The 22165-nt window shown below is 40.8% G+C and overlaps 1 protein-coding gene across 1 annotated transcript in view; it reads left to right on the top strand.

The window, feature by feature from the left end:
- LRBA (LPS-responsive vesicle trafficking, beach and anchor containing) overlaps window positions 1-22165 on the top strand; it is a 558585-nt gene that overhangs the window by 418039 nt on the left and 118381 nt on the right. Inside the window, 1 exon segment of the mRNA XM_015409048.1 lies at window positions 9726-9878. Coding sequence (XP_015264534.1) covers window positions 9726-9878 — 153 coding nt within the window.

Here is a 22165-nt window from a genome sequence, read left to right as displayed (position 1 = left end):
AAATTTAGATGAAGCCAGGAAAGGAGCTCCTTAAATGTAGTGAAGAGTTTTTCTTACATTTACTATCATTGCATTCTACAATGAAAAGATTTGTTGAAGAACAGAATAATCCTGAAACATGTCAGTATATATTTATTATTTATAATCATGTTTAAGGTGTGTACCTGCTGAGGTTTTTTTCTCCTGTCTTAGTCCCTCCTCCCAACCTCTTTTTTCTGGCCCAAACTAGATGACATAGTACTAATATTCAATGATCCTATGAAGAGTAATTATTAATTTTTTTCAATCTTTTATTGTAGTTATTGTGTACATTACATAATAAAAATTGCCCAGTATTCACAAAATGTATTTGTACATTGTGAATTATTTCTTTGCATCCTTTGGTAGTATATTAATTTAATTAGTAAGGCTATATACTAGATATGATTAAACCAGTCTACTATAGAAGGGATGTATTTTTTTCTATTATACTGCAATAACCATTTTAGCAGCTGTAAGCATAGTTAATATCTCATGCTGCTACCAATCCTTTTAATGTCCTACTAGAATTATCTTAGGATCTAGTGGAATACTTCATAACATATCATCAATAAATGCAATCACTTTTCCAAAAAAGACATTAAGATTTGGATATGCACAAATGCATGTATCAAATCTGCATATCCCCAGTCACATCTCCAATATACATCTGTTCAGTTCAAAGTTTATTTCAGTACAAGATCAGTAATAATTAGGATAAAGATAAAAATAAAGAATAAAATATAAAATAAGGGACAGTGTGATGGTCTCGAGATGATGAGTGCTGATTGTGAGGGGATGGAGAGATGGAGGTTTCACGTACAAGTGGACCGAGAATTTGTCTTTATCCATCTTTACCTCCAAGCAGTTCTCCCTCTAAGCTGTGGAGTCTTGTGAGCAAAATTTCTACTTTGTGAGCTACTGGCATTTAAGTTGTGAGTGAGCAATTTGGCAACTGCATAAACTACTTTGCTCTGGAGCCATCCTTCCTGAGCTAAGACAAAAAATGTGTGAGCCAGAGGCTAAAAAACAGTGAGCTAGCTCTCATCAACTCAGCTTAGAGGGGACACTGCCTCCAAGAGCCCAGTATCTCTCTCACAGTTCTGTAGGGCCTGCAAGACGGAGCTCTTCTGCCAGGCATTTAATTAGGGGCCACCACTGTTGTAGAGCCCTGGCTCGCGGTTCTAACATCAAGCCAATGCCACAAAAAATTATGAGCAGAAGAACGTTTGAGAACATCTGGGAAGCGGAAATTCATTTTGAAAATGAGCCATCTAAGTTAATCTTTTAACTGCCGCCAGCACTTTGTGTTTGTATTTGTTTTATCTGTTGTGTTTTAAATAATTGTATGATTTTAACTGTATTTATGCTTGTATGGAAGCCGCCTTGAGCCTGCTTTGTAGGGAGGGTGGGGTATAAATATGATAAATAAATAAATATCTGGGATATGAGGTACCCACATGTAGTAAGGGCTGAGAGTGTTCTTGACAGAGAACAAATTGGATTCCGGCAGCCCCTCACTGAACCTCTGGTCGAAGAGGTGGTCAGGGAAGAGAGAAGGGAAGCAGAAGGGCCGGCACATCCAAGGGTGGTGGATGGTGATGTCCATGACACAGCTCAGTGGACAGGCAGAGGTGTTTCTCCCTTTCTTACGACTGTGCAATTGCAAATCCGGAGCAATTCAACATACATCTGATAAAATTCTGTATATAAGTGCTAATTTTGTACCATGTGAAATACTACACTTTTCATAGTTTTTTAATTGCATCAAAATTAATTTCAAGGTGACGTTTCCCCAGACCTATTTCCATTCCTGTAAATTCAAACTCTTTTGTCTTTCTCCTATTTCTTCATGTAGCTCAAAGGGGTAGTATCTACATTTAGTAACAATGGATAAACCTGGGTAATTATTCCTCTAGAAGTACTATTGTCAGTGATTATGGATTCAATAGTGGGTTTTGATATGCAGTTTTTTAAAACTGCTTCAACCTAGATTTTAAACTGCAGGTTATATAAAATAAATATGAAAAGTCAGAAGTCTGGCATTCTTTGCCCTTACTTAAATTATCACAAAGTGAGGATCAGGGAGGATTGGCCACTGACTGGGGGTGCACCATTTCCCTAAGCTCTGCCTGCTCCACAGTGGAGTAGCTTGAGTCCCACTGGCATATGACTAAGCTGGAAGTCACTGTTCCTATGCTCCTCCTCACCTATGCCAGCAGAGAGGAGCACAGGCACAGTATCACACCTTCAGTGGCTTAAGGTGGTAGGAACAGCAGCTTCTCCTCCTTGTCCCCCACCCTCCTCCTCTTTGTGCATCCACCTGAGTGTTTCCTGAAATATATGTTATTATTAAGTTGCCTGTATGCCTATATGAACAATAACAACTCTGGTAAGGAGAAGAGCATCGCTCAGTAGTGAGATATGTGCTGTGCCTGCATAAGATCCCAGATTCAGTGCCTAGCATTTTCAGTTAAAGAATAGGTACCTAAAAAGACAGATGGGGAGGGGGACTTACGTTGATATATCAAAGGAAGAGGAAAAATATAATTGTAGATTGCTTTGAATTAGCACAAGTCCATAATTTTAACAGTGCCAAGTGACTCCCAGATAACTGAGATGAAGAATAGTAGTTTAATTGATGCAGTATGCAGTGCTACATTATATTTTTGTGATGTTGTTATAGAAGTCATGAGTGTATTTAAACATGGTTTGATGATAAGAACATAAGAGAAGCCAATGTTGGATTAGGCCAGTAACCCATCCAGTCCAACACTCTGTTACACAGTGGCCAAAAATACCAGGTGCCACCAGGAGGTCCAGCAGTGGGGCCAGGACACCAAAAGCCCTCCCATGCCCCCCAAGCACCAAGAATACAGAGCATCACTTGCCCCAGAGTCCCTATGTGATTAGTGATGCTGAGTTCCTCCTGGCCTTGATTCTAAACAGGTCCTTTCTGTTGCTGTTTTCTGCTGTGAGCATGCAGAGCAACATCCAGATGGAAACAGGGAAAATGTAATTCCCAGTGCTTCCTAGCATCAAAGAATGTTGCTGCTCATGATCTCAGCTGTGCCAGGAGTTCTGAGAATCAGACTTTCCATTCTACCCAGTGCAAGCTATCCTCAATGCTCATAGCAATCTAGGCCTTAAGCTTTATGTCTTAATGAGGACTTCCCCTCCATCTCCTTGGTTTGCTAAGGTCAATTTGAGAAAGGAAGAGCTGGCAGTGGAGGCAGGTGGGATGTAGGGTTCTCCTGCTCCCAGCCCCCATTTCCTGCCACCGGTCCAAGTGGTGACAAGATTTTTTTTTTAAATTGCCATTGGGTCCATTGTGTGTAGTCACTTGTGGGGAAAACCTGGAAGTGATGATAGCCTTCTGTAGGAACTGCCAGAAACTCTATGGTTTTATCATAGAATTCCAGCAATTCCTAGAGAGGTAAGACGTCATTTCCAGGTTTTACCACAAGTAACTTCATACCATTGCTGATTGCTGCCCCCCAATATCCTTCTCACTGTCTCCCACTGCTGCCATGCTGTGCCTGGCAGCCTTAGACTCTGGGGGCATAGAACTGAGTTCATTTGGAATAGTGCTCAAATACTGGAATCTGATTCTGATTTGTGATGGAAACAGAGAGGCTTCATCCACTGAAGTGCACTGCTACCTCTTTCCATTTTGATGCAGTACCTATTTACTATTACTGTTAGTGATTCTGCTTTGATAAATGCCGCAGTGATTTTATAAGTATGAAAATGTTTGTATAAAATGATAGTTTTAAAGTTTTTTTATATAATTTAACTAATTCACCAGAACTCAGTCAGTTCTCATACAACAGCTTTCATAAGAGAGCATGACTACCTTTATTTGCTATATGATCCATCAGATGAAAATTATCCGTAGTAAAAGTCAAATTGTAGTTAACTGTGTCAAAGTTCACATCTGTCTAATATTTTAAAGGTATTTTTGGAAGGTAAAATATGTTCTACATTGTACATAACTACGGAGTAAAAACATATGTTTGACTGAGCAGCAAAAAAGAAAAAAAAGTTACCATTTACCTGACCATAAAGTAATGATAAGGGAGGAATCTGCAGTTTGAATATTCTTCCATCCTGCTATCAAACTATTAATTGCATTGTTTAAGCCATATAGGCCAAAAAAAATGATGCAAAGCATCATCACCTAAAAATTAAATTTCCAGTTCAAGAAAAAGTTATACTGTAGTTCTGGGTTAGTCTGATGCTTTGATCATAACTCAGGGCTTTCATTGCAGAATGACAAGGATTGGTTGTGAGCTGCCGTTGAGGACATGCTCCAATTTGATTTCCTCTGGTATAATACCAAATGACACAAATTGCTTCCAAATCTAGCCTGTGAGATTCTTATAGTATGGATTTCAGATTTCAGCCAGATTTCCAAATCTAGCCTGTGAGATTCTTATAATATGGATTTCAGATTCCAGCCAGATTTCAGTACAGCCCTGCTCTGGAGAATCTATTCACGGGCTCTCTCTTAAGTGCTCACCTTTTTTATTGTCATTTTTTTTCTTAATTTCCAATTTGAACAGTGGAGTAGTATGACTTAACTGATCTGGCATTTCCTAAATTGAGATACTGCCCCATTTTATGTTAAAAGTAAAACATTGTACCTAGGATAAGAAATTAGGCATTGTCATAAATGAGAATGATTATGAGAATGATCCAGCCAAAGTGAAGCACTTCAGAGTTCCACTCACTTCAGTGGAAGAATGGAGTGTATGTTTAAACTTTATTCATTAAAATGAATGAGAATTGAAAGTACCAAACTTTGACTGCATTGTGCCTTGTATAAATAATTTCCTCTTAGCACGCACAGCATTGCAGTACAGAAATATACAGACAAGTTAAGGCAACAGGATTGAAGGCACTATAATAAAGGTAAGTTTAAATGCTGATTTAGTGACTAACTGCATTTCTTTGAAGTGCTTAGCTATGTTATACCCTAGAAAACTTTGCTGGTCTTTCAGATGCAATTGGACTTGCATTTGCTATTTCTTTGTTAATTGAGTGCCTGCTGTGAGAGCATCCTTTTGCTGCCGCCCACCTTTATTGTGCATGCACAATAAAAACTTTGTGCAATTTGTTGAGGACATGCTGAGAAAAATAACATGTATGTTTTAGTAGAAATGTAACCCTTAGCTTGTGTTTTGGGACTATGGTGTAATGGGTTGCTTTGGAAGAAGATGCTGTTGTGGAAAATAAAATTGGCAATTTGGCTAAATTGAAAAAGTTACTGTCTGAGCCTGTGACTAACTAGCGGGTGAAAATGCCACAATAATAAGAAACACAACAGGAAACAACTAATTAAAGAAGTATTTCCTCATGGAAGATCTTAATAGGTTTTTTTGTTTAATGGCAGTGACCAGGCAAGGCCTCCCATTCCCAATAAAACAGCATGAAGATGCAGAAATTATTATTATTATTATTATTATTAGTAGTAGTAGTAGTAGTAGTAGTAGTAGCAGTAGTACCACCATCACCACCAGTGTGGTGTAGAGGTTAGAGTGCTGCAATAGGATCCGAGAGACCCAGGTTTGAAACCTCACTCTGCCATGGAAGCTTGCTACATTACTTCAGGCCAGTGACACGCTTATCTCATAGCGTTGTTGTGAGGATAAAATGGAGAAGTGCTAAATGTTGTAAGACCAGGGGTATCGAACTCATTTGCTATGAGGGCCAGGTCTGACATAAATGTGACCTTGTTGGGCCAGGCCATGTGTGTCATAAAATGTAATGCCAGGTAGCGGAGATATAAACTTTATAACGGACACAACGAAATTAAGTTTTCAATCTGTACACTGAAAACTCATGAACTTTTAAACATTTTAAAAATAATTTTGTCAAAGAGGTTCCAGAACTCCATTCCAACTAGAGTTGCCAAGTCTATCTTCCGCCCCCAGTGGGGGACTTTGGGGGCGTTCCTGGAGGGGGTGGGGCATCACCGACGTGATGACGTCATGTTGGGGACGTCCGCTGCCCCCCTGCCCGCCCGCGCACCCGATCTCCAGAAACGCCAGTTTCCTGCACTTAAAGGAGCCGGCATTTCCCCTTTAAGAGCAAAGAGCCGGCATTTCCCTTTTAAGTGCACGGAGCTGGAATTTCCCTGCAAGCCTGATCTCAAGCAGAGATCGGGCTTGGGAGGAAATGCGGGTTTCATGCACTTAAAGGCAGCCATCCCTCTCTCTCTCAAGAGAGAAGGGAGAGGGGTGGCTGTGGGTGCTGGGGGCGGGGCTTCCGCCACCAGCCATGGCCAGCGGGTAGAACCCCCCCAAAATGGGGGACCCCTGGCAAACCAGGGGGTTTGGCAACCCTACACCTCTTGCTCTGAATTATTGCATCAAAATGTCTGTGCTGTTTCAATCTTGAGTATGCTGTTCAGCTGTGTATCTGTAAGCTGCAAACCTACGATTATGCAGCAGCAGCAGAACTGAAAGAAGAAGCAGAAGACAGCCAGATCCGCTGCGGGCCTGATAGAAGTCCTCCAGGGGCCTGAACCAGCCCCCAGGCCGTATGCTTGACACCCCTGTTGTAAGACTCTTTGGGTCCCCACTGGGAAGAAAAGTGGGGTATAAACAAAGTAAATATTTAGCAGCAGATCGCTTGTAAATGTATTCAAGTAAAAGTGCCCAGATACTGATATATGAGAACAGAAATATGACCTCTTCTGTTTTCTGGAATTTTTATGATTTTTCACTAAAGCCCTTGTCTAGGATCCAGAACTCCTCTTTCACTAATGGAAACAAGCTTCAAAATGCAGTCAAAGAATCTTCTTCTTCTGGCTTTTTGGATCCCATCCCATAGCTATGGCAAATTATGTTAGTATTTGCTCACTTTGGCCAGATATTTTATCTACGTTTTAAAGTTATCATTTAGATTTGACTCTGACTTTCTGATTCTCACCTGTTGATTTGGTTCTTTTATTTTTCTTCGAGGAGTTTTAGACCCTCTCAAGTGAAGATCAGAGGACAGAAGAATAACCATAGGCTATCATCCATTGAGAAAGAGACTGAAAAATTATCTGTCACATGAACACTCAGTCCTGGACTACACAAAATCATGAGGCAGATGCAGTGTCTCGGATAATATATACTACTATTGATAGTTTTGGCTACATAGAGATCCAAGGAGAAGGGAAACAAATGAGTTCAAGAAGAGCCAGGCAGGATTATAGTATTAAAATGATGAAGACGTATTGGCATTGTATGTTCTAAGTGTTCATACATTACATTAATGATCTATACAATGGCCCTAAAGTAACCTTCATTGTAGAGTTGAAATTTAAACTAGGGATTTCCCTGGTGGTGCAATCCTAAACATCCTTCTAAGACCATTGACTTCAGTATGTGGCTGTTTAGGATTGCACTGTGGGACATAGATACTAGCTATGAAACCTTTTTAATAGTTTAAATGTAATTTGTTTTCTATGCATTTGCCTTTGAAGTAACTGAAGTAACTGTAGTAATTTAAATAAATAGTTATTCTCTGTTGCCATTCAACATGGTACTCGTGTATAATTTTAAATGAAAACTTCCTGAATACAGATGTATTCTCTATATTTGTTAGTGAATAATAAAATGAATATAATTTCATAAATGAAATCAAAATAAGATTAAAATAGGCTGTGTACTGAGTTTATGACTGAAGCTGCTGAGTTGAAGATTAAGCAGAGAAAAATATGTCTCTTTTGCATTGCATATTTAAACTGATCATAGAAATTCTTTTTATTATGTAATATGCTACACTCTCATATTTATGTAGGTGATAGTCTCCAAATTGTTTGCTGCCAGATAGTTTTCAGTCATCTTGTATTAAAATCTCATTCTAATTTTGTTTTTAAGGAATTAATGTGATTATAGACAAATGTGTGATACAGTGCTGTACAATGTTTTTCACAAAGGCTGAGGTGATAATAGCTTAATTCCTGTGTGATTTTTTTCTTGCTTTGCTCTGGCAACTCTAGGCTGACCCTGTCTATAATCTGATGACCTCCTCTTGCACTCAGCTATTTGGAAAACTGTTCTGGCCATAGTTGACCCTGAGGGTGGTATCTGGAAGACCACTGCTCCATTGACCCATGTCAAGAGTGGATTTAGAATCTGATCTACTGGGCTTCTGATATAGTTGGGCACATAATATGTTTTTCTGCTCATTAAACGGCATGTCGTTTTTACTTGTTGGAAGAGAAAACCACTTTTGTACCAGTCAGTTAGTATGAAATCATTTCCTGAATTAATTAAAGATTTAAGGGGTTTTTTACATTTAAGAAATGACTTTTTAAACAAGCTTACATTTCCCCAACAAAAAATGTATTGCATTGCTTGGTTTAACCATGGTTTTGTTAGATGGAAATACATATAATAGTTTATTATAATATATAATATATATATATTTAAAATACAAACCATGTGTTAAATATTTTAGGAACATAAAAGTAAAAAAAAACATTACTTAACTAGCCATCCTTTGAATGATACATATTTTAGGCTGTGGTTACACATACTAAATAATCCACTTTTAATCCAGTTTCAGGGCACTTTCCAACTGGATTTTACTTGTATGAACTGACAAAATCCTGTTGGAAAGTGGATTGTAAATGGATTATTTTGGGTGTGACCGCAGCCTATCAAAATAATATATTGTCAAACATTTAGTTAGAAAGGATAATCAGATATTGAAGGAAAGTTGTATTTCTTTTTGTGGCTAATTGTTTGGCATTTGAACTAATTTAAATGTCAATAGTTTCTTTTGACTGCTTTAAGAAGGATCAAAATGCTGCATCATACACATTTTGATGATACAAAATAAAGATAACACACAGAATGAAATTCCAGGAAAATATCCTATATTAGTGTAAAAAACTTTTAAATTTTTTTTATTTGATTTTCCAAATATATGTACATTGTCCTTAAATCGTAAAACTTTTTACTGTTAATTTTTTTTCAGCTGTAATTCAGAGATGTAGAGGGACAATAACATGACAGTTACCACATATAGACCAAGAAGTCCTCATGTCGCTTCTTAAAGCTGAGATAGTAAAAACCAGGTTAGGTTATACTTTTGGGTGATAGAGACTGATGATAAGAAAATTACAAAGAAACCTTTTTCATACCAGGGCTTGAATTAAGATGCAAATGGAGTGTTTAATACTTGAAATGAAGTATGCTTTTGATGGCATATTATTGGTGAATAAACTGACACGTATATTTTATAACACCTTTCACATCAAGCAGATTGAATATGGTGATCTTTTTCAAATATGAAATAGCAAGATACAAATATTAAAATTATAGTTAAATATTTACAGCTTCCATCTAAATTTTGTTTTCATAATAAAATGTCTTAATTAAATACTTTTATGGATCTAATCAGGTGCCTTTGATTTTTTGTATATTGATTTACAGTCAAAGCAGGTCACATCTGTGTTCAGGCATTAAAAGACATAAAAGTATTTCCAGGAAATTCTTTCATTCCTTCCTTCATGCCTCTTTTTTTCCCTCTCAGCAAATGTTGTTCAATATTTTCTGGATGTAAAGACTACTGAAAAAGCAGGATTGTTATCAAAAAGTCCTAGCTGTTCTTCCCTTGCACTTTTAACATAAGTGATTACATAATGAGGAGAATGCTGAGATAAGCCAATTTATAACATGCCACTGTTTTTCATTTCCATATAGGAACTCATTCCTGATTTTTATTATCTTCCTGAGATGTTTGTCAATGAGAATAATTACAATCTTGGAGTGATGGATGATGGAACAGTGGTATCTGATGTTGAACTTCCACCATGGGCCAAAACCCCAGAAGAATTTGTTCGCATAAACAGATTGGTAAGTTAGCAATCCAGTCAAATGTTTTGTGTTAAATGTCTTTACTCAGAATGAGTAAATTCTATCTTTCTGTGCAAAGATAGAATTTACAGAGGTTTGAGACCTAATGAGGTATCTTAGATACACACATGGACTGGGGTCTGCCTAGCTGGTATTTTTTTAAAAAAATTTCCCTTGACACAACAGGCCTTCAAGCTTATTATTGTTGATGTTAATTTTGATGTTCTATAAACACAAAATGCATTAATATTTCTACTTGGTCTCTTCTCAGTTTTTGTTTTGGTAATGTAATACTTTCTGAACCCAATATTCAGGTATTAATGAGAGTTTCTCAGGTTGTCAGATTCACAGTTACCATTGAAATTACTGACATCATCACTAATGAAGTTGTAGAACAAAGTTTGAGTCAAATGGCACCACCTTTGAGACCAACAAAGTTTTATTCAAAGTGTAAGCTTTCATTTACTGATGTCAGTAATTTCAATGGTAACTGTGAAGCTTACACTTTGAATAAAACTTTGTTGGTCTCAAAGGTGGTGCCATTTGACTCAAACTTTATTCCATTGCTTCTGACCAACATGGCTACCCACCTGAATTTGTCTTAATGAAGTAGTGTAATATATGCAGAAATACATGCAGAAATACGCAAGTCTCTGCATTAGTTATCTGGTTAGTAGCATTTTATCAAGAAACTGTTAACCATATATATGTCAACTGTATCACAAAAAGGAATGGAATTTCAAAGCTTTGGTCTGCCACCTCTCACTTCACTGGGCTTTTTATTTCTGCATTTTATTTCCACATCCTTACTCAATATCCCTCACTTGACCTGTTTTCCCACAGAGTCACTGAAAGCTAATATCTACACTACAGATACTAACTATATAATTATTTTTTTCGCATGTTAGCTGAGCATCTCCACTTGCTCTGGTAACCAGTGCAAATGGTTATTTAGGTTATATTTTGTCAATCTTTATTTTCTCCTGAATACTTTATATGGTGTACATCAGTGTCTTCTGCACCTCTTGCAAATAAGATGTCAGTTTGGGAATATCCACCCTTCAGTTTATCATAAAAATGTAATTTTTACCCAAATCTGTAATGTTTTTTTTAAATTATTGAAATATATATTCAGAGGTTTAAGTAATTTATTTACTTACTTGTTTTGGAGAGAATACAATAATAAAACTAACACAACTAACTAAAAGGGGGAAAAAACACTTCACTGTCACTGGTTTACAATAGTAGGGTGACAATCCAGTTCTTCAGTACTTCCTTCTTTCTTCTTCCCTGTCTGTGCTCCATATGTGGAATTCCTGTCCTTTCCAGCCCCCAAGCAGAAATTTTCATTGCAATACAGTGAAGTTTGGGTTTGAATGAACTTTTTATGGAAAGTTCTATAATCTGGGAAAAACTACAGAAATCTCTCCTCCTTGAATTTTCTTGATATCTGGATTTATTGCAAGATATTGGGTTGGATCCAGACTAGACTCTCCACTAATGTTTCCCGGTTTCTTCTTCAGACTCTCCTCATGTTGTTCCTCAGGATTATATATCTCCCAGGAGCACCATGGGGTGGAGATTTGTGAGCTGCAGCAGGAAGAGGGGGGTAGACAAGAAAGTTCTGTTCTGCTGAGGTAGAAATTACTCTGGATCCAACCCATTATCTCCAAGATACTTCCTCCACCTATGGCAGGTGCCATAGTGGACTCTACTGGACAAAGTGGTCCCTTGGGTTTTAAAAGACAAGGCCCTTTGCTGTAATGGTGGAATTAGGAGCACAATTCTTCACTACAAATAATGTTAAATACTATACAATAATGGTAAATGAAAATGGTAAAAATGTAATTCTTGCACCTGCAAAATTATTTTATCATTGTAATATGCTTTTTACTATTGCATAAATGAATATAATATTAGGTAGTTTCTCAGACATGGTAATTTCCCCCTTATAATTTGGTTAATTAACAAGATACCATTATTTGGTTTTGGAGTTTACTCTAACTTTTATCCTAAAGCACAGAAAAGTACATCAAAATGCATGATATAGTCACATGTTGATGTGGGAAAATTGTTTTCTATAACAAGGGACCTGAATTCTTTGCATATATTGAATCCAAATGACTATACATGTAAATACATGATTAATGAATGGCTTATTTTGGGGTTACATGAAATATATTGTTGTGCAATTACATAGCACTAGTAAATCTATTACTGGGCTGTCTCATTAGTCTTTTTCATAAGATTAGAAAAATGTGAATAGTTAGCAAAATTACAGATTTGTACATTTTCTGTTTTAATACTTTGACAAAGAATCCTTTCTAACAGCATATTATTAGCTCCCTGAGCTGTTACAAAACCCAAACTGTCCATTTATTACAGCCTTACAACTTCCTAGATCAAAATAAATTATGATGGTAGTTTTAAGTACCATTTTGTAAGCTATCACATACAGATTTCCCCCCCTTTCAGTTCACTGTACAGGTTTTTGTGCAATGATTGGACCTCATGAAATGCATACTGCTTTGATCTGTGACCTGTTTGTGGTGCTAATCGGGTTCCTGATATCATTATACCTTGCTCATTAATCATATTTTCTACATCCCATCAGCCAAGCAGACAGCCCAAGCCTCTGTTTCAGCTCTGTGCCTGGCAGGTTTCTGCTTTTCCAGATTATTACACTATGATACTTTGGCTTCTCATAACCAGACCCACATCAAGCTGTGTATTACAATTAAAGTCAGATGGTCCTCAGGTTGAGCAGGGATAGTGTTGCAGCTGTCCATCTCTTATTAGAATAGCCTAGGAAGGGGAACAGATGATATATAGGACGATGCATAATAACAGATTGTTCACTACCAGGTCAATAGCAGGGGTTTGCAATGCTAATTGGCATACATAGTTACTTTAATCTGACTCCCAGTATTAAAAATAACAGACATAATGTACTTTCCTCAAATCAGATTAAATATATATCTGCATTTTTTTTGAAGGAGGAAGTATCTGTGTGAGGATAATCCTCTTTCATAGTGATATAACCGTAGTTAGCCAAACTTGTCTAATGCAGCACTCCATACAACATTCTGAAAATTACAAACTATATTTCATCCATTTAATCCTTGTTTTCTAAACCTTAACAAAACATTAAACTGGTCAGCATGTATTTTCCTGTTTTAGTTTGTTTTGATTAAACCCTATCTTGTTATTTATACCTCATTATTTCATGTAGTCAACTAATACTATAAATCCTGCTTAAAATATTTATATTACTTTTCTATGGAGATACTATAAAATCAATGTATGAAACACCTAATCAGTAGAAAGAATTACAATGAATAAAATAAATTATGCAGGGCAACAATATTATTCTGCATATCTGGAAGGAAGACTAGGTTTTCCCCAGGCATACTGTCAAGAAAAATAGGGGGCTATCTTAAATTCATATACAAGTTACAGGTATGTACAGTGCATAGCCTTTTGTGTGTGTGGGTGTCATCTTAAATTCAGTGTAGTCTTCCTTTGCCTTATAAATAGGGTTCCCAGCACTGCTTTGGCAAATGCAGAGAGATTTTGGATGTGGTTCCTGGAGAGGGCAGTTTGGGAAAGGAATTTTTTGTGGTGGCCATTGTTTCCTTCTGCTCCTCAATGAGAGACCTAGACTCAATGGTGAGAGTTTGTTTATGAGCATGGACTGTTTCCATGTTGCCAGCCTGCAGGTGTGCCGTAGAGTTCTCCTGGAATTACAGCTGATTTCAGTTCCCCTGGAGAAAATGGCACCTTTGGAGGTTGGACTGTGTGGTAACACATCCCTGTTGAGTTTGCTTCCCTCCCCAGACTCCATTCCACTCAGAATCCACCCCTAAATCACGTAATCTCCCAACCCAGAGTTGGTAACACAAACTTTTTCTCATCTTGATAAGTTAACCATTTTGTATCATGGCCCTAAATTTATGTATTTATAACATTTTATAATGCTTTCATTAAACCAGTTTAAAGGGATTTGAAACCTCACCCCAGCACAAATACAAATTCAACACAAAATCAAAAAAATTGAAAAAACAATAAATGAAATGATAAAATACAGAATTTAATCACTGAAAAAGAAAGGCCACCTTTCCTGAACCCTGATAAACAGGCCAGTGTTGTAACCTTTGTTTAGAAGGCACAGCTGTTAAAATTCTGTTTCTAGTCACAGCCATCCAAATATAAGCAATGGACAGTTGATGAGAGGGTTCATCAATTTATGAGGGCATCAGGTTTTTAAAGGTTAAAACGAGCATTTTGAAATTGACATAGAAGCAATTATATACATACATATATACATATATATATATACATATATATGTATGTATGTATGTAAACTGGGGCAGAGCAGGCCAAACTCAGGCCATCTTGAAGTCTGGGGATTGCCAGATTTCTCCTTACTCTTTGCAGAGATCCTTCTACCATTAGTATCCCAGAATCATAGTCAAAATAACTATTATCTGGGACGTGATAGACAAGAAGAAGAAGAAGAAAAGATTGGATTTATATCCCACCCTTCACTACCCAAAGGTGTCTCAGAGCGGCTTACAAACTCCCTTCCTCTCCCCACAACAGACACCCTGTGAGGCAGGTGGGGCTGAGAGAGCTCTTGACAGACACGGCTCTTTTTCAAGAACAGCTCTTATCAGAACTACGGCTTGCACAAGGTCATCCAGCCAGGTGCAAGTGGAGGAGTGGGGAATCAAACCCGGTTCTCCCAGATTGGAGTCCGCACACTTAACCACTACACTAAACGGACAAGCAACTCTTCTTTGCAACTTATCTCACTAGAAAAAGTGGAGAAAACAGCCTTTCCTCACAAATAATTTCATGAAAAAGACTTTGGTTTGCTGGGTTAAGCAGCAGTGGAATTCATTCTGTTCCAGTAGAGGAGAAATATTGAGCCAATCAGTGTCTACCACTGTATATAATGATACAAACAATACTCAAGCCTGACAGTTGTTTGGGATATGAAGACTAAACACTTTTCTGAAATTGCGCTCCTGGGCCAGTAGATTCACTTCAGAGATAGGGCTGTGGAGGAACTGCTACTGCTGATATTATCTCCCCCCACAAAGTACAAATATCGTTTGTGTGTGTGTGTGTGTATGTGTGTGCTTGAAGCCCTTCTCACCAGTTGTAAAGAACATTACAGAAGAAAGTTCCAGAAAGGTTTTCATAACCAGATCTCACTCTAATATTAAGGTTCCATGTAGTACACTCCATTTACATTTCACATGAAGTTCATTTTGAAGTGTTGATAATTATCCTAAATTGCATCCCCTAGCTTGCGCTCAGCACAGTTGTTTAGAACTTTAACTTCTCTCACTGAGAGAACATAAAATGTTAGGAATTCAGCTATCAGCTGTGAGGCTTTTGCAAGCTTCTTTGCGGATAAAGTCTTGTCACTCTACCACAACCTTCTCGCAAAATTTGATATAGTATGTGAATTGGAGGCCCCTTGGCCATCTTTGGATTCTGTGTTTGACAGCTGACTCTCCCGGGCTGATGTTGACAGGATTCTGGGTGCTGTTAGGCCAACCAAATGCCTCTTGTACCTATGTCCCTTATGGCTGGTGAAGGCCAGTGGTGAGGGTACATGGGGCCTTCTGGTAGACATTATCAATCTGAGTTTGGTGCTAGGGAAAAGGGTGTCTCCTAAACACCCCTTAGTATGCAGGGTCCCTCAGGGGACAATCCTCTCCCCGATGTTGTTCCACATCTATATGTGCCCCCTTGCCCAGCTGTTGCAGAGTTTTGAGCTGGGGTGTCATCTGTATGCTAACAACATCCAGCTAGATCTGTTGATGGGTGGCTTGCCACATACCGCCCCATCAGTTTTGGCGGAGGGGTTGGAGGCTGTGGTGGAATGGTTAAAATAGAGCCGGCTGAGATTAAATCCTACTTCAGATGGCGGTTCTGTGGCTGGGCAGGGAAGATTCAGGGTAGGGGTGCTTACTCCCAGCTCTTGACGACATGTCCTTAACACCAGCACCAAACTGTCAAGAGCTTGGGCATGTTTCTGGATGCCCCCTTGTTACTGGAGGCCCAGCTGACAAATGTTGCCAGACTGGCATTCTTCCAACTATTCCAGGTCAGGCAACTGGCCCCCTACCTGTCCCACCCTGATTTAGCCACAGTAATATATGCAGTGGTTACCTCCAGATTGAACTATTGTAACTTGCTCTACATGGGCCTACCCTTGAGACTGACCCAGAAACTTCACCTGGTCCAGAGTGCAGTGTTGCGGGTCCTTACAGGAACCCCATGAACAGCACACAGTTGACCTGTGCTGTGTGAGCTGCATTGGCTACCAGTTGAGCACTGGATCAGGTCCAAGGATTTGGTGCTTACCTTTAAAGCTCTTAATGGTCTGGAACTCACGTACCTTTGGAACCACCTTTTCTGGTATGTTCCCCTGAAGGGCATTATGCTCTGCTGATAAGAACTTGATTGTGGTCCCCGGCCCAAGAGATATCCAGCTGTCCTCAACCAGGTGGAGAACCTGGTGGAACTGTCTGCCGATTAACATCCATGCCCTGCCGGACTTGATGCAGTTCCACAGGGCATTTAAGGCAGAGATGTTCTACCAGGCATTTGGTTGAGGACAGCAACAGTGTCCATTCTGACTGGCACTCTCACCCCTCCCCCTGCAAGGCAGTAGCATAACTGGAAATCTTGATCACCATCTTATTTATTTTGACTGAAATTTTAATGTAATTGTAAATATTTTCATTGATATGATATGTTGCATTATCCACTGTTGTTCACAGCCCTGAGCCCTGTTTAAAAATCAAATGTAATGCATAAATAAATACAAATAAATAAAGAACAAATATCGTTTTTATTTTAAAGTAATGCAGGGCAGACTAATGCACAGTAAAAGAATGTGACCCAAAACAGACAGAACTGAGTCTCGAGCATGGTTAATTGCTGGTGGGGGAGGGAAAGCAGGCCATTATCTTGGGGTGGGGGCATGCTACAAGCATGTTCCTATTGACTTTATATCCTGTGAAATGTTGGAGCCTTTACTATTGTGCATCAGTCTAGAAAACATTAAGCAGTGACTTCCTGCCAACTACCATGGCAACAGTTCTGGGCTTCCAAATAAGCAACCTGTTCTTGTTTTTTTGTGTCTTCCTTTTTTCCTTTGACCAGCAATTAATTAATTAGATAACTGAGATTTCAATGTGATGCATTTTGTAGCCTGCTAATATTATGCTGGTCAGTTCTGAAATGTAAGCAAAAACTATGTGCTCAGAACACTTGAGTTTTTCTCCAAAAACATTATTCACTTCTTTCCTTTTCACACCTGAGAGCTTTTTCTGTTCTACATTATCTAGCTCATGGGTATTAAATAAACATTAATGGTAGTGTTAGCATAATCTAAATGGTGTGCCATGTTCAATGCTAACATAGATTTAATACTTGGAGACATTAAAATGTCTCTAAACCAATATTAATAAGCATAACAGACATGAGACAACTGTAGTTTTATAGTCTTAAAGCAAAAATGATCAGTTACTCTTATCTTCCTCATACAAAGAGTTATAGAAGCCATATTGGAGTTGTGATGTATTTTTAGAAAGATATATAGTCTTAATATATTCAGTTCATGCGATGGACACTCTTCATTTCTGGCATGCAACTTCAATGTTTAGTTGCTGTCTTTGTTCCATATTTGCATGTTATTTCAGTGCTGAATGTAAGTATGGGATTGCAGTGAGAATGCTTTCTTCAGCTCCATTTTCTTACTACTTCACTTGGCAGGGCCTCTAGGTAGACTGGAGTTCCCGGCTTTTGCTGGTCGCCTACTGGGGCCGGGTAGGAATTTTTCACTTTCACCTGGAATTGGCAGCGTTAGGTAGAGGTGTTTTCGCCTACCCTGCACTGGGAGCAGAGGATTGAAGTGTTGGATGTGGTGGTCAGCAGTTAAGTAGGTTGGTCACTTGGCAGGTTGGTGCGGGCAAGAAACCGGAACCGGTGAGCACCTGACGGCAATTTCCCCATTAGGGAAGAGGGGGTCATGAGGAACTGCCTTCGGATTTTCAGGTCCAGGGTGGGGAATGGTGATCACCTCCTCTGGGAACCTCGTAGGGTATGCTCCTCTCTGCAAGTTTTCAGGCTTCAGGGGTAGGCGCTCCTATGTGGCGACCAGTTTGCTGGGCTTCCGGTCGCGAGCCAGATCGATGGCTCAAGACTGGAGCTGGGTGACCCGCCCAAGAAAAGGGCAAGGAGGTTGGTCAAGTGAATGACACCTGCCTTGCCTGTTCCGTGCTCGCTTAGATGGTCCCTTGCCGCAATGTTATGTTAAATAGTTAATAAAGTGGCCCTTGTTTACTTCCAAACTGTTGTCTGTCTCATTATTCCGACTGGGGGTGGGCAAAAGAAAAATAAAGATTGTGTGTCCTACGAAAAAGCAGAATTTAATTAGTACTAACTCTGAAAAAGATGTAGAGTTGTATTCCATACTAGAAATAAGGCCCGTTGTGGAAATAAATACAACAATCTCTAGAAAGAGGCTCTGGGAGAGTGCCCTGGCTTTGGGCACTCAGCATCAATTTGCTGTGGCGACCTCATCAGGGTATAATGACACAGAGTCCACCATTTTCTCCAGAGGAACTGATCTCTGCCATCTGAAGAGCAGTTGTAATTCTGCATGATCTCCATCCCTCCCCTGGAGACTGGCAACAATGGTTCCCCAAAAGGGAATGGCTGGTTTGGAGGGTGGAGTCTATGGCATTGTACCTGTCTGAGGACCCACCCCTCCTCAGACCTCACCCTCTCCAGGCTCCACCCCTCAAATCTGCATGAATTTCCCAACCTGGAGTTGGCAACCCTATCTCCCAGCCAACCATCAACCTACCGTTATCTGCCTCCTGGCTTCAGCTTTCCATCTCCTCCCCCTCCCTCCTAGAGAACAGTTGTAATTCTGAGTGATCTCCAGCCCCCACTTGGAGATTGGCAACAATGGTTGCCCATGAGGGAATGGCTGGCTTGGAGGGTGGAGTCTATGGCATTGTACCTGTCTGAGGTCCCGCCTCTTCTCAAACATCACCCTCTCCAGGCTCCATCCCTCAAATCTCCAGAAATTTCCCACCTGGAGTTGGCAATCCTATCAGGACTGGCCCCAATGAGTTTTCTCCCAAAGGCCAAAATAGGTGTGGAAAGGGCCTTTTACTGACAGAACCTGGTTGCCTAGCAAAAGGCACTGAGGAGAAAGGGCAGTTGCCAGCTCTGATTAGGGAAATACCTGGAGATTTGGGGGGTGGATCCTGTGGAGGGCAGAATTGGGGTGTGTGTGGAAGGACTCAGCAGGGGATAATGCTATAGGGTCTACCCTCCAAAGCAGTCATTTTCTCTAGGGGAACTGATCTCTGTCATCTAGAGATCAATTGTAACAGCAGGAGATCTCCAGGTCCCACCTGGAGATTGGCAGCCCTAGGTGAAACTCAGCCACACAGCAGGGGGTTGAAGAGAATGGTGTGATGGTCGCTGTGCCACCTCATTAACCAGCCAGCCATGATGGAGCCAAAAAGGAGAGAGAGCCATTTTAAGTTTATTCTGACAGGAAAGTGGCCAAGCTTGCAGTGGGCGGGGGAGGGGGTTATGCTGAAAGTCCTTTGTTTTTTTACTGACAGAGGCAAGCTTGGTTGCGTACCAACAGCCACTGAGGGGACAGTTAGTCACAGTTAGTCCCACACAGGAGCCAAGAGAAGTGTCTTCCTCAGGAGAGAGTCCAGCTTTCCAGGAGCCGCAGCTCGTTTCCTCTAGGCCAGACCCTCCCTAGTGCTGCCGCCACTGCTGAAGGCAGGGGAGCCTTTGAAAGGTGCTGGGCAGCCTTCTCTGTGGTGCAGCCCACCCTGACGAAGTGCTGGCCTTGCGGCTGAGGGAGAGCGGCCGCGAGGGGCAGCGAAGGTGAGTGCTTCCCCTGCTTGCTGCAGCTTGCTAGGTCTGCCTCCTTCTCCCCCGTGGAAGGGTTGCCACTCTTTCAGCGGAGCATCTATCTCCTTTGCTGGCTCCCTCCTGACTGAGGGCGAGACGCTGGCTGCCAGCTCTGTGGGTGGGGCCGAGGCAACGCAGCGAGGCAATGCAGCCAGGGGATTGGCAGACCTTCAGAGTGGCAGCTGAGGGAGCCAAAGGCTGTGGGAGCATGTGGAACATTGAGGAAAGTGGGACATGAAAACTCTTTTATATATAAGGAGAGATGTCACCCTGCCATTTTCCTGCCAAGCTAACCCATCAGCTTTTGTTTCCTGCTGCTGCTCCTATGGCTGGTGGGAGAAAAAGAATCTAAAACTTCAAAAGTGATGTCAGTCTGCTCTAGGAATTGCCAGAAATTCTATGGCTTTACCATAGAGTTCCCAAAGATTCCTAGAGATATGGTACCCCAATATCCCCTCCCCCCAAGACTACCTTTGGCTACCTGGTAACCCTACATATATGTGAAATTTAAATAAAAATGGTTAGTCTTTAAGATGCCACAAGAATTCTTTGCAAAAGAACAACAGGTACATTGTATTGTCTTTGGAATCTATGCACAAACAAATGGCTGCTGACTTTGTCTGTGTGGGATTAAACTGTGCTATCTAACAATTATGTTGGGCTGTTCTTTGTGAGTGGGTCCAGAAAAACTTCTTGCAAATCTGGAAACCCAAAACTGAAATGTAGAACTATTTCCAGTACTTTATCCCAGCATATTCCTGGATAGAATGTGATCTTTTGGTCTTAGCCACACTGTACTTCCAGTGTAAGCAAGGGACAGAAAATCTAGATTCTGTCTTTAAGCATAAATATATACACACACATTAGCTTTTGCTTTAGCTTATACATGTAAAATACATGTTATAGGACAGTTTCAGAGAGGATGCTATATTACAAGGACCTAGGCAGGTGCAATCTGTACATTCTGCACCTAAAAGAATACTTGTTTGCCCTCTTGGTAGATGACAGGCACTAGTGTTGGCACTGGGGAAAACACATTTAAGCCATCTGCGACATTTTTCAGGAGTGAATAGCAGCCATTCTCTTATATGGCAAAAGGTCAAGTACATAGGCCCTGACCTGAATAGCCCGGTGGTAGGCAAACTGCGGCTCTAGAGCCACATGCGGCTCTTTGGCCCCTTGAGTGTGGCTCTTCCGCCGTAGGCGCTGACGGCCTTTTCCCTCCATTGTTTTCTATGGTGGGGAAAAAGTTACTTTCCCCCCCACCATAGAGAACAATGGAGGGGATGGGGCAACCTGTTTGGGGGCCCGTAGAATTGGACCCCCTGGTTCAATGTTCCTGAAACATGGCGGTATCTCAGGGAGAGGCTCCAGCAGCTACCCTGTGATTCTGGAGCCTCTCCCTCAAACCCCCTCCCCTCCAGCCCCCAGAATATACCCTATGTTTTCGCCATTGACTTCAATGGTCCATAGGATATAATGAAGCCGAACTGCGGGAAGCCCCAGCAGCCCTTAGGCCTGAGCACCTGGAGCAGTCTTGGGAGGCGAATTGGCAAAAAGCAAAATCAAAAGCGCAGGAACTCGAGAGAACTCCAGGAATGGAGCCGGTTCCTCTTCCTGAGCTTGCTTTTTCTCATTTGCAAGTCTGGCCTCCGCACTCCTTTAACGAGGCAGCCCTGAAGCTTGGGGCGGCGGGAGTTTCTTTGCACGCAGCTTGTGCGGCTGACTGAGTGCCTCTTCTATTTGCCCACCTCTCGCCTCTGCACCTCATCTTCTGCCAGGCATGGAGGAGCCCAGCTCGCCCAGGCTTCTCGCCTCCTGCTGCCTTGGCCCTCTGGTGCATGGGTGAGTCCCCAAAGTTTGACTCTTCCTCTACAAGTCTCTGGCACTGGAGGTATTCGCCTCCTTCCCTCCTGCCTGCTATGGCTGCATAATCGTGAGAGATTTCTTAACACAGTGTTCCTGCCTGGGAAGCTGGGGACCCTGCCCATGAGTCTCCCTTTCATCCTCACACAACAACTCTGTGGGGCAGGTTAGGTAGAGAAGGGGAGATTTGGCCCGGGGTCACTCAGCCAGCAGAGTGAGAATACAAACCTGGGTCTCCCCACATCAATCTGCAACTCTGACCACTGTGCACTGCTGCCTCTACTGATCTGTAATGTTCCAGAGGTGTTGTAATGTAATATTCAGTTTCTCAGGAGTGTATGCCTGTCTGTTGGTCCACTTAGGAGTCTTGATCCTGGTTGTGTGGTGGGCTAGTTGTGGCAAATGGTAGGGAAGCTCAGTATTTCTGTATACAGTTGTAGGGGCTTTAT

The sequence above is a fragment of the Gekko japonicus genome, unplaced genomic scaffold, assembly GCF_001447785.1.
Source record: "Gekko japonicus isolate JY-2015 unplaced genomic scaffold, Gekko_japonicus_V1.1 scaffold24, whole genome shotgun sequence".
Lineage (NCBI taxonomy): Eukaryota > Metazoa > Chordata > Lepidosauria > Squamata > Gekkonidae > Gekko > Gekko japonicus.
This window is presented reverse-complemented; position numbering and strand designations above follow the sequence as displayed.